The 14,010-nt window shown below is 41.1% G+C and overlaps 1 protein-coding gene across 3 annotated transcripts in view; it reads left to right on the forward strand.

Moving 5' to 3' along the window:
* Positions 1–14,010, forward strand: part of grid1a (glutamate receptor, ionotropic, delta 1a) — a 332,162-nt gene that overhangs the window by 59,689 nt on the left and 258,463 nt on the right. For all 3 annotated transcript variants that reach the window (XM_055018770.1, XM_055018769.1, XM_023271458.3), the window contains one exon: positions 894–1,049. Coding sequence is in view for 2 of the 3 variants with exons in the window: in XM_055018769.1 (XP_054874744.1) it covers positions 894–1,049 (156 nt within the window). In the remaining variant the exon portion in view is untranslated. The remainder of the gene's footprint in view (positions 1–893; positions 1,050–14,010) is intronic.

Genomic DNA, 14,010 nt, shown 5'->3' on the forward strand with positions numbered 1-14,010 from the left:
CCGTGATGTTCAAACGATCCAGTGTTTGTCCTTAATTATCGCACTGATTTTCTAGTTTTGAAATACATACGTGACCCCCCCCCCTTTCCTCCTCTCCTCCTCTCCACCTCTCCCCCTCTTTCAAACTGCATTGATTCGCGCCCCTCTTATCACACACAGGCACGTAGCCACTCGTGATGACTGGCCTTGTAATCTCAGATAAAAATGTCAATGTCACTGTGGGCAAATTTCGTCTCGGTGCTCCTCTGCTGCTGCTGCTACTGCTGCTGCTGCTCACAGTTTACTGCAACAGTCTGGCAAGCAGCAGGTGCTCAGTCACTGGCTTAATACAGCGATGGGACTCGGTCCAGATAATATTGGCTGATGCCCCGCATAACGTTAGGGTACCCCAGTTCTCGTTTCCTGAAACCCTTTTATTTCTCTTCTCCTGGCCGTAATATATGCGCGTCTCATGATGGCAACTGATGCCATTTTGATAAACAGGGGAAGGAGGGAGAAAATAAGGGGGAGGAGTGAGGGGGAGACAGTTCAGCTTCAGTGTGCCTCCTGCATGAGGCCTAAGAGACATGACAGTTTCTGAGTTTGACTGAAGGTAAGAGATGGATGAAGCAAAACAAGTGGTTATGTGTTGTCGCTGTCCGTGGTGCTGAAACCTCTCCTGGGGCGCGCAGAATACGCACAAGTTGGAGAACTTCTGGTGTAAATAAGCACAAAAATACAAAAGCACAAAAGCTAAATTCAACAAACCTCCATTCAATTTTGCATCCCTTTTACAAATTTAGGAAAATACCACCAAAAAGTTCCAACAGTGAAGCTGAAACTGCGTTCCATCACCCTCAACTCCCCTCAGTTTGCTCTTACTCTCCAAATAACTTAATATTTTCATTCAACAGGTGCCATATTCGAGGAAAACGCCGTGAGAGACGACGAGATTTTCCAACTTGCCATCTCAGACCTGAGTCTGAATGATGACATTCTGCAGAGCGAGAAAATCACCCACTCTGTGAAACTGATCGAGCCTAACAACCCTTTCCAGGCTGTGCAAGAAGGTAAGTGGGATCCCTTCATCTGCATCCTATCTGCACTAAAATGTGCTATTTTATGTGACTACATGGGGCCTCAGGGCTTCTAGTTATAAGGCCGGTGCTTGCTGCATGGAAGTCTTCACTGTCCTGATCTCCTGAGAGGGTGTTGTTCATTCACATGTTGATGCAATGGCTAGTAGAGCAGGCAATGATTCATGTGATCCTGTGAGTGAGGGGAGTTGTGTTTGTGTGTGTGTGTGTGTGTGTGTGTGTGTGTGTGTGTGTGTGTGTGTGTGTGTGTGTGTGTGTGTGTGTGTGTGTGTGTGTGTGTGTGTGTGTGTGTGTTTCACCACCTGCAAAGCACTCTGCCACTGTACCAAAGCAAGGTGTCTTCTGTGGCTGAAAAGCTAGGTGGAAGCATTGAGTTAGAGCACAGCAGCACAAAAAAGATAATGTGAAATAAGATTCATTTGAAGATGATCAAATGTGGTTCCGGCACCAATCTTCTTCTTATGTAATCGCAGGAGAGGAGAAAAAAAATATGTCTGGCTTTTTCTTTCTTTCTTTCCCTGAATGATGATGATCCACAATCTTGTTCATGCACATTTATCATCCCTTTAAATGCTTAGTCTGCCTCCTCTGGATCCCCCTTCATACTGTAAGTGGCCACAATGCACACACCTCCACAGATCAGAAAGGGAATCAGCAGCAATGATATTTAAGCCAAGGTTATCTCTCTCAGACGTTGATACACTATTGACTTCAAAAAGTGATTAAAAATTATTCTGCTAAAATGAATCATTAAGACGATAATGGGCTCCTGAGGACCTTCAGAAGCTGTTTATGTCCCTTGCACTTAGTTACCAGCCTGTACTTTCGTCCCCAGTTGCACAAAGGCCTTGATGACTCATTGCTATTCATAGTGCCCCTGACAGGCACAGAAAGATGATAATATGTCTTGCCTTTTGCTATAATTATCCCGTGTCATTTAGCTGCACTCCTCAACAAATGATACAGATATCTAGTATTTTAATTCACGTTTCCTTTATAAAATTAAATCCAGCGAGGCTGCTGTGAAGTTGGCTGTCATCTGGTTTCTTTAAATAAATCTGAAGTATACAAAGATATTCTGGCTTTCTGCTGCAAAGATAAGAGGCAATATGTATTACAGACACATGTGACTTGGCTAATTTATCAGTCGCCATTTCTTGAGATGCGTAAGTATATTAATCTAACCGACTGGCTCGCAAATCATTTGCCATTTGTGCTGTACTCTAATTAGTTCAGTAGTACAGTCAAAGATGAAGTTTTACACCTACACTTGTTGGAGAATATACATACTGAACTCATAGTAATTATCTTAACAATGGTTTCTTTTGACAGTGCCCGAGACAGTAATTAAACACGATGCCATGTCTGCACAAAGGACACAGACGTTGTAGATGCTGCTTTTTTTTGTCACTGCAGAGCTTGTTATTTCACATTGAAAATGATTCAGAGTTGCTTTTCTTCCGATTGAACATGCCTTTTGTAAGCTTTGATTGGGTATCATTTAACATGCTTAATTATTGTTTACAGCCCGTCTCTCCTGGTAATCAAATATTCACAGAAGTGGGTGATTAGGGGACATTTGGTTTCTGGAGAGAGAGCGGGGGAATAATGTGCAGTCCATGACGTGAGGATCAATGAGGAGGGCCTCGGATTCCTGCACTAGACACGAGGCAGGGTGGCGAGCGCTGAGTGACAACTGGGAGAAGTTAACCTTTTGCTTTGCTCTTTTGTTCGCTGCCATCCCACTGTGAGTGGCAGTCAGGACCCTGCCATGTCACAGCAAAGAGGGAGGAGAGGTGGGCATAAACAGGGAGGGGAGGGGAGGGGAGGGGAGGGCGAGTGAGTGGAATGAGGATGAGATAATAGAGGTGGAGGATACAGCGGTGGCAGGAAAAATGATTATGGGTGAGAAGAGCAATGAGGAAAAGAATAACCATGAATACCAGCAATGGTGGGGGAAAAATGTAAAAAAACAAAACAAAACAAAAAAAAAAAACAAAGACAAGACATGAATAAACATGATGAAAGAAGAGCTGAAAGAGGCTTAAGATAGCAGCGATTTGATGACGGAACTTGGCCCAGAGAGGTAGTTGCAGTGTCATGTTTGTCCTTATTTGGCCTCATTTGTCCTTGCATTGGTGGAATATATATTAATGAGGATGTCACACAGATACCGTGCACACAGAAATTCTCCACTATTCAGCCATCCCACGTTCTTATCGTTTAAAGATGACAGCTCAAGGCTGGCTGGATATACCGCCTGACCACACAACTGGCAGATGCTGTCCTATTTATAGGCTGGAGCAACCGGAGAGAATGAACAGGATGATTTCAACAGTGGGAGCGAAAAGTCAGAAGAATATCTATCTCGCAAGTATTGATGCCTGTCAGGAGAAATATGGTTTTTGTACACCATCAGCTCACAATACTGTCACAGAGAAAAACGGTTGTAGTGATTTTAGAGATCAACATGGAGCAAGGACAAGAACGATCTGCTGTAGATTGTAAACAGATATGTATAAACCTCTGGCAAGGTTAAAAGTGAGTGAAAAAACTTCTATAGTATGGCTGAACACTCTTGCCGTCTTGGACAATGCAGTGTTGAATGTCTTATGTGAATAACATTTCTGTTGAAATGAATCATACTGAATTCACACTGGTTCCTCACACATCCTGAGATTTGCACCGCAGATTTTCCACCTTGATTTAAAAGTACAAGTGTGTTCTCTAGGGCAGAAAAGTATACATAACAAGCAAAGCTTTTCTAACTTTTTTTTTTCCTGTCTGAAATTTTATTCAGAGGAAGTGAAAGAAAGGGGACGGCAAAGTTGCCACATTGCTGTGTCATTATGTAAATGCAAACCTATGCATATTTCGGGACTACTTTAGCCTGTAAGGTAGATTTTTCCCTGTTGTTGCTGCATGAGCTTCCAAGGTATACAGAAAATACATGTAAACATCTCAGAAAAAGAACATATAAAGTGCGCCACAAGACGAGGGAGCCATAATATGCAGGCACATGGTCAAAATCAGTTGCAGCATGAGCCTTTTTAAGGCTGAAATTAGCCACACTGGTAGTTTATGTTAATGCTAACGACAACAATGCTACCACGCTTATCATATATATTTACAGTGTTCTGAAAATCAAAGTCAATACCCTTCATCCTTTGGGCGGCATGAATGTTTGTGCAAAAATGTCTTCCTATTCTGTTCCCAAATGGTACATGATGACGTTACTGCGGTGAAACAAGTTCAAATTTCTGCATGTCCACCATTCAAACTGTTGTGTGCTTTTGTAGAGATTTTAAAATCCACTTTAAATGAGGTCTTCGTGTTATTTTTGTGAAGCTCCTGCAGGTTTCCTCTGAATTTTACAGAAGTCATTCATGACAAAATGAACAAAAACAAAACCATTTGGCCACAGTTTAGAGAAGCAGTCTCCTGCTCCTTTAATGTGCAGTCATTTGTCGAGTGTTCTGTCCCACTGAGTCCTCTTCAAACGCCACGCCACCACCGACCCTCCATTTTCTCCTCACCCCTGCCAAGGTAGCATCAAGGAGGATTTAATTCTTTGCCCTTTATGTTCCTGTAAGCTAATAGACTTTGAAGAACTTGTAGTTCAGTGCTGTTTTCCTTTTTCCTCTTTTTCATTTCCCCGAATCTGTAATGACTAAAGTTGAAATAATGGCTTCTTTGAAAGTGTTGGCATGGGTAATGTAATATCCTCCATCTGATTCTCTATCTGTGACAACTCATTACTTGCTGTGCTCTAAACGTGATGTAATGCTGCCCTTTCACTATTATTGTCCTGGTGAATTTATAATGCTGCATAAATCTTGGTAATGGATTTGTTTGTGTTTTTATGTCTTTACACCAACCAAACACACTGGGAGGAGGATCAGGCCATTTTACCAGCCTCTGTTAACTACCCAATAGTTATTTTAATCCATCATAAGCTCTTCATTGGACTGTAGAAAGGCTGCTGGTAGCTCAATCAGCTAAGTGATGCTGCGGTGGAGGTATACCGTTCATTTAATCCCTTCATAATGCGAGGGCCACCACTCTGTATCCGCGGGGGGTTAACCTTTCTTTGACTGCTTGAGTTTGCAAAAAATTTACACATGCGGTCTGGATCATGGTAAAGAAAAGGCCTGACGCTGGTTTAGGAAGAAAATCAGATGATTAGAAGGACTTTTTCTCATTTTAGCCATTTAACAATATAAGTGCTACATCTGCAGTTGCAAGAGGGAATCTGAAAATATTTGTGGGTTGGAAATAAAAAAAAAACTTGGTTAGAAACAAGAGAAAGAAAGTTTAGATGTAGATGTGTGAAGCCATTTGTTGTTAAAATAATAGAAAAACAAGCATAGAAATATAATAACAATCCACAGTTGACTAAAAAACTATGAGTTATTCGAGACTAACTCCACAAATCTGAAAAGATGCAAGCATGTAAATAGAAAAAAAAAGAAAACTAAGGCATGTTAAGTTGCAAAAATGGTTCTTCTGCCACTCAAAATAGTAAAATGGAAGCACAAATGTAAACTCTGAAAAGTCTACTGGGTAAAAGCAGAAACTTCAGAAACCTAAACAGTTAGAAATCTGTATCTGAAATGACTCCGTATTTATTATATACTACATTCTATTTCATCCCCACCATCTTCTCAGCATGTGGATTTATTCATATCCAAGTCATGTCCTAAAAACCTCACAATAAAACAAAAATCATTGTGTCCATGGCCTACACACCACTTTCTGCCAACAGTGTCATAATGCTATATTTCACAGTTTATTGATGTGAAAATTACAGTTGTGTGACTCAACAGCTGCCGTTTGATGGTGCAAAATGATGATAAGTAAGTGTCTGAAATCTCAATTTACATTTCTCTAATGAGTAAACTGTGGAGTGAGTATTATGCGCTGGAGCAGTGGAGGAGAGAATGTATTCTGCCACCAGCACTTGGCGTCAGTTTGAGCACTCCGTTGCTAGTAGATACCACTACTGGCAGAAGTCCATTGCAGCTTAACTGACACTGTTACATCCACCATTTTGTCAGATCTGTGTCCAGGCAAATATTGAAAGGCGTATTTTTTATTTATTTATTTTTTCTATTCCCCAGATTGATGTCGGAGCATCGTCTTCAGGTGCTGATTTGGTAGAATTTAGTTTTTTCTCCGTACACGCTGTCGGCTGCAGTGAGGAAATGTTGAATTAAGCTACTTGCTGGATGAATTGTCTTTGTTGTACCACCTGCTGATGCTGCCAAATGAAGGAACTGTTTTGCAGCTCCAGATTCCTTGTTACCGCGTTAACCCATTTCTGCAATATCTTTGGACTCATTGTTTCCTGATCCAGAATCACAATGACTGAATGTGTTGTCCTTATTCACACTTGTTTCACACTTGTTCATTTTCAAAACTTCAAAGGCAATTTGCAGTTCTCAACCTTGACTGGAAGCGTGCTGAGCTTCCTTCATAGCTTTGCACCTACGCACACAGTGAAGCGCACAATTAATACAAGCAGATCATAAAACCGCAAAAAGCACCTTTAAAACGCACATAAAGAGCCGTTTCTGAGTTGGCATCGCTGCTGCATTTTGTACGAACACGCTTGAAATGGAAGCCCTGCCTCCCGGTGCTGACCTGATGAGTTTCATCTTGAATTCAAACCACCCTGCTTGGTCTGAGTTTTTGATCACACAGCGAGAGATGCCGCTGGGTTTGTGTGGAGTTTGCATAGCGGAGGGCAATTTATGCGTTTGGTGTGCAACAGAGCAATAAAGAATGTTTGTTTGTGGTGTTTCAGAGATCCTGAAGATGCTGATTTTCCTTTTATTTTCAGTCAATCATTCAGACTTTATTGATATAGCACTTTTCATACACACAAAAATGCAACACAAAGTGCTTTACAAAAATCAAAAAGATGCAGTAAAACAGTGCAAACAACCCCAACAACATAGTCAAGTTATCAATAAAGGACTTCCAAAATTCAGTGATTATATAACACACGCAATGAAATAAAATAAGATAAAATAAGCTAGATAAATAACTAAAATAAATAAAATATCTATCATTAAAATAGAGATAGATTAAAATAGAAAATGAATATATTAAATTTAAAAAATACATATAAACAGACTAAAAAAATAAAATTAATTGATAAACTGTACATTAAATAAACTGAACTATGTAAATTTGTAAATAAATAGCAAAATCAATAAATAAAATTACTTGTAATGGATCAAATCGATCCAAACCCTGACCATAAAGGTGTGATGGAGCAGTATATGATCGCTATGTCTGCTGCTTACTGTTCCCTACCGCCACTCTGTTGCTGCACAGGTCATTTTTTAGTCTCTTCACAGCTGCAGTAATTGACGGTGCAGGTCTGTGGATTATACACACCTGTACCTCTATACCTGCTATTCACACGGCACAGTGTGGATGGCACAGGGGGAGGCCCTGTGGGAGCTGTAGGCTGGCAGACAGGCTAAAGTTTTTGTATTCCTGAAGCTTTTCTTTAGATTAGCCGGAGTCAGCAATGTCTAGCAACTGCTGAGCTGCACCTGCCAGGGAGAGAGAGCAGAATACAGAAGGGGAGGGAGGTCAAGGCTGTTAAATGCTGGATCTGCTTAGTAGGAGTGCAGGTTTTGTCCTCTGTGCCGTATAGGAACAGCTGGTCAGTAGACACGCTGGGATACTTTAGTGTCACAGAGCCTGGACATCTGCAGCAGATGTCTCATTTGGCAGTTCTCTTCTTGAAAGGAGCTCAGAGACATTTTTTAAGTATCCAATTTAAAGGAAAATGCAACCGAAGACTTTGAAAGTGATTTTGGCTTCCGAGGCGAAGAGGCTCGGCCGGTTGATTAACTCCAGGAAAGGCGTGAATTTACTTAAATACCACGTCTGATCTGTATTCAAAGAAATCATCGTCAGTGAGCTAAATGTCACTACGAGTGGGGATTTTGGTAATCTTTTAATTTGGGTAAACAGGGCCAGCCTCGTTGTGAGCAAAGTGTGGAAACAAATTGTTTTTTTGTCAAGTCCCACAAATAAATAAATAAATAAATAAGTGCACTGAGAGCGAGTGAGAGCAGTGAACTGCAGATTCTATTGGAAGTCTTTTTAGGAAATGTGGAAGTTGTGTTTGGTGTGCGATGCAATCAGAATTACTGTATTGCTCTAATTAGAGAGAGTGGCAGTCATGTTGGGCCTTTGTTGTTTTAGGTATTCATCAAGCTCCCCACGTCGCTGCACTGGCAGACAGCTGAGGGCTGACTTCAAAGTATTGTCGTCACTTTTCATACTGGCATGTTTGATTGAGAATGTTCTGGGGGTCATTGCGTAGAAGGCTGACTAATGGCTTCTGGTTGGATGAGGGTGGTCTGTTCATGACGGATAAGTAAAAGAGAAACACATTTTCGAAGCGGATACGTTTCGAATCGGCAAATTATACAAAAGCTGATCTCTGTAGACATTTGTCTGCCGCTTGCAAATGGAATTACTAAATATGGAGCATTTTATTTGGGTCAATGTATCCGGTTCCTGTTATTATTGTTTGAAAAGACGTTTAGCACCTGCATTGATTTTCCAATATGACAGCAGCATGGATGAAAGAGCAAAAAACCCCCTGACATCTATCAGAACACCAGCGCACATGTCATACATAACTCAACAAGCAGCCTGGTATGCATGCACATGAACACACAACATATGTTTCCTCTATCACAGGTCTCTGAGCCCCATGTCTTATTCATGTTCCCACCTTCTCCAGTGCGGCAGATTTATAACATGCTGCAGAGAACCCTGTGACAGATGTTAGTGCTTTGCCACGACCCCAAACAGCCCCCAACCACCGCTGGGGATCGGCCATCAATACTATTCTACCTGTTAGAGAGAGAGACACTGAGTTAGACATGTAGAGAGAGAGAGCGAGGGAGAGGGGAGGCCTAGAGGAGATGTCCTGTCCAATCAGATTGATGCTGATGAGGCCCTCGGCCTCTGTCCATTGTAATACATTGCAGCCCCACATGTTACTGGCATCATTTCTCTTTGTACACTGTTATGCTTCAGCGTTATTGAGCTGCCTAAAGTGCGCCGAGATGGCAGAGATGATGTGAGGGGGGGAGGCAGAGTGGGTGTATAAATGCAGGGAGAGGATTTGTTTGTTTGTGCATCATGGTTGGAATATGTGCCTTTATGTGTGTGTGTGTGTGTGTGTGTGTGTGTGTGTATGTGGTTATATGCTGGATTGCATGAGTGTTTGTGGTGGTTTTATAGATGCAGGTTTGTGTCGGTGGATGTGTAGGTTTTGGTGAGAGGCCGTGTTGGTGGTGAAAACAGTTGTCGATGGGAGTTTGTAGCTCCCCCTTTCAGTCACTTGTGATGCTAACTAGCTCAGAGGGAAGTGTGTATAATTTACTACCCACCACCTGCACCATTGGCTGCGAGAAGACTTCATTCCAGGACGGAAGACAAAGAGCAGAAAATCAGCCCCCGAGTAAATCCTATTAGAGGCTAAACAGGAGTCAGCCAAAGAAATGCTGTGTGGCTGTCTCCAACGTCACACTGTTTGCAGACTGAGGGAGGAGAGAGATTGGGGAGGCAGAAGGAGGGAGAGGATGAGGGCTGAGATTGGAAAAGGAGTCTTGGTGAAAGTAGAGGGGGTGAACTGGTGAGCAGGCGTGACAGTGAGGGAGAAAGCAGGGTGATGGATATGGCTGAAGGCAGAGGGAAAAATAACGGAGCAGAGGCTGTGAAATCTCAGGCCGTATGGAAGACAAGAGGGGCGAAGTCATTTAAAACTGACTCGGCTCACTAGCCTTATTGATTAAGAGATGCCAAAATGTATTTGGGAGCCATTGTTTGCATTACTGCCCACAGACACAAATGCCGAGTGAGACCATCTGTCACAAGAATCCCTCCTCCGTCTTCCTCCCTGTCTCCCTGTCTCTCTCTCATTGCCATGGGTCCTCTACCATGCCCAGGCAACATGGGTTTTATCCAAAGATGAGGCTAAGCTAGTGTGTAAGCTCTCTCTGAGTGAAATCAAAACCCGGCTTAAACCTCATGAGTGAAAGCCTGAAAGAGTGAAGAGGGCGAAACATGCAGGCAAAAGTGGGTCAAATAAGCATCCCAGTATAAATATACATCAATCAGTTTGGCTGATGAATAAGACTTTGACTTTATTCCACTGTGAAAATCATCACAAGTTGTTGCGTGATTACTCTTGTGATTTCGCTTTTTTGAACTTGTTGTGATTTGCAGATTCATTGTTGACTCACTCTCCTCTGTGCTCGTTCGTTTCCCTTTTAACCAGCTCTTAATGCAACACACCACAGCTGCTACTCTCTTTTACTAGGGATGGTTCACATGTTATTGCCTGTAAATGGAGAATTGCACTGCTACTAATTGCGATGATGAGAAAGAAATTTCCCTATTAAGCAGCTCAGGATTTTTCATGTTATCTAATCCATTGTATTATCACACTATGAGAAATCCCTCTGCGAGCGCTCATGGGATGCGTAGGCCTCATTCCTGTTGTACTACCCCATTCATCAGCAACCCCTCACATCAGTCCTCTGTAGGTGGAATCAAAGCAAGTTGTCATTGTTGGGTTTTAATCGCTCCTTGAACAAGCTTTGTGAAACTCGGCGCCACAGAGCTCATTGAATCCCTTTTTCCTTTAATTATCTCATCAGACCATCTAATTAGATGGTTTTATTCTGCAGAAACACGCAACACCACACCACCACAACCAACTCATCATATCCATAATAAGGAATAAGACACTCAGCTTGTTGTTATTTGTTAAGACCTCTTTCTGTAATAGGAACTGGCCAAAGTGTTGTTGTTGTTCTGATTTTTGTACAGAAGTGGCTCCCAAACTTTTAAAGAGCCTGGCACTCCTTCACTGTGATTTTTTTCACATGTACAGACATATGTGATTAACAAATTGCCATCTGCAAAAAAATATACAATAAAATATACAATGTTATCCCTAGTTTTGCATGTACACTACCAGGACACACCTTCTCATTCAATGCTTTTTATTTATTTCTAACATTGTCTACATTGTTGATTAATACTGAATATAAAGACTTTTTTTTTTTTTTTTTTTTTTACAACCAGATAAAATGTTGGACTTTTAAAACATATATATAACTTTTGACTGGTCGTGTACACATTAACTTTCTCAAATCACAGCGTCCATCCAGTTATGTATAATAATTTAATGCAGTAAATCCAAATCATACATCTTTACAAAGTGGAAATATAATATTTCTCATATTAAACTTTACATTAAATCCTGCCTTCACACAAAATAGTAATCTGATCTTGTATTCTTGCAGTTAGCATCACTGATAGCGTCTATTGGTCTGTAAACTGTGTTGCATTTAACGCTAGTTCTTCATTTTATCAGTTTCTGTGTTCGGTTTTGGGTTTTTGCCTGCTACTTCTATATTTTATGAAAGGTAAAATATTCTAACCAAGGCTTCACTGTCTTAACATCTGTTGACATTTCCTGTTCAAAGCTCTGACTGGCTCTCACAGCATAGAAGAAGCAATTTTAAGCAGCCACAAGAAGCCAACGTCTTCTGACATCTTTACTTAACCCGCGTCAGGGTTTAACGGGTTAAGGACGATCACTTTCCCTGGAGAAAGAAGTGATGAAGAGAGCAGCGTTAATGGGCTGTTTCTATCTTTAAGCCTTTTCAAACTCAAGGCAAAGTGAAAGATTCATTCTTTCATTTGACTGAGACAGAGAATGTTCATCATCCTGCATTATCATGTCACTGTGAGACACATTGTCCTTTTGTTTCCATTTTGCAGGTATCATTTTTTCTTCTACTGTCACTCCAATCGGTCCACGTTTTCTGAAAAAGCCCATTAGGAATGTGTACATAAGCGCAGGGTACATTTACTGTGTGTGTTTGCGTGTCTTTTGCCTGTCATGCAGGTTGGTACATTTCATTGTGTGGCTCCACTGCTGTGACTCAGGTTCAACCCCAGACAATCAGCCTGGTCCTTTGCTTGAATAAACACTATCTCCGAAGTTTTAGAGGTTCATGTATACAGAGTTGCTGTACAGTGGAACTGAACTTAATCTGCTCTGTGTCAACCTGTGTGTGTGACAGGTTGAGTAGTTTCAGGGGCAAATATCAGTGTTCGGAGCACAAACTGCATATGTGACACAGTGGAAGGGTGGAGAGTCACTTAGGGAGGCCTCATGGCTCGAAGGACGGCAACTGTCCACTATTTTGACTGAAATAATGAGTATTATTATGATATTTTAGTCAGATGGTCCACAAAGTATGAATCACAATGACTATCAATTAACATATGTGGTTTCAAGACAATGTGTCATCATGAGCAGATTGGTGTTACATAACAAATAATTGGTTTAGATTATGTTCTGTATCTTTTTTTCTCTCTCTTTTCTGGCAAAGCTGCAACATCAGCTTTCCATACTAGTTCTGCTAAATTATGTGTACATATATGTATCATTTTACTGTATTCTGTCCATTCTTTTTGGCATGGGGAAATAAGTACTTGTTGCTTTAACACGCGGCATCGTTACAACCGAGCGGATGTCATGAAACAAGCAAGTATGCAAACTATTGGAAATTATACTCGGCAAATCGAGACTGCAGTCAGATATCAATGACGAAAGTGTAAAACCATTTGCTTCACGTAGTGCCACAAATCTGCGACAGAGTGAACGAGACTGTCAATGTTGACTTGTGGAATGTTGTCTCCCTCTTTCTGAAGGGCCCGGTGAAGCTGGTGGACACTTTTGGGTGACATTGTTGGACATATCTGACATGCCATCTCTTTCATGGCTTTCTCTTATCATCTAGGGCATTATGTCATTTATATAAAGCTGCATTTTAAACTGACCCTTTATTGCCTTTGGTCAAAGTAGTGTCTGTGCACTGGTCAATGTATCTGATAACTGTCCTTTAAAGTCACACCTGACTGTGGTGTGGATTAACTCAGTGGTTGAGAATTTGTCAACAGCTCAAAAACTGTGCACAGTTGGCTAAATTTCATCGTTTTCTGACTGACATTTTCACTTTATCTTTTCTCTTCTTTTCTCACTGTCATGCTGGGTTTATACTTTTGTTCAGTGTCTCTGGACTTTAAGAAATTTCCAATTTTGCTAACAGTCTCCACCAATTGGATTTCCATTCAGTTCAGCTTTTTCTTTTGTACCACCAGTTCACAACATGAATTCTCTTGCACTTCACATACTAAGATCAAGACCTTACAATATTTCTATTTATAGTTTTAGAGAGACAAAATCCAACTATTCCCACTGAGCAAGCACTTGGCAAACACTACTTGGTATTTTGTTTTATGTAAAACTTGTACTAACACCATGGTGGACTAATGTACTGCGTGACAGATACCATTCAGAGCAAAGTGTGCTCACAGAGGGGGGCCAGGTAGCAGAAGTGTGTAAATTACTGTGATTATGCCCTTCAGACAACTGCAAACAGTTTTTATATATGTTCAGGATGTGAAGGCACATGACAAGTGGCTTTTAGTATTTTAAGCATATGCCTGGACTCCCACATAAGGGACTTGCATAACGCGTTTTCTTTGCAATTATTTGAATTCCATGTATATGTTGGAACGTTCACAGCATCCTGATTCTCTGCACTGTGTGTTGAAGAGGAACATCGTGCCTCACGGTCAATTTTTTTGTTTTATATAAGCACAAAAAAAAAAAAAAGAACTGCAGGTCTAGTGTCTAAAGCCATGACAAGGTGGATTTGGCTCCATTTTCTACAAATATACATAAAAATGAGCCTTTAAAGAAACATATTGATATCTTCAGTTAAAAACAACAGCAGATTTTGCAAATGCATACATTTGGAGACAGTCATTTTGCAGACAGATAAGGGACAGGAGCAGAAGAACATTTTCA

This window comes from Amphiprion ocellaris, chromosome 16 (genome assembly GCF_022539595.1).
Source record: "Amphiprion ocellaris isolate individual 3 ecotype Okinawa chromosome 16, ASM2253959v1, whole genome shotgun sequence".
In the NCBI taxonomy this organism is placed as follows: Eukaryota; Metazoa; Chordata; class Actinopteri; family Pomacentridae; genus Amphiprion; species Amphiprion ocellaris.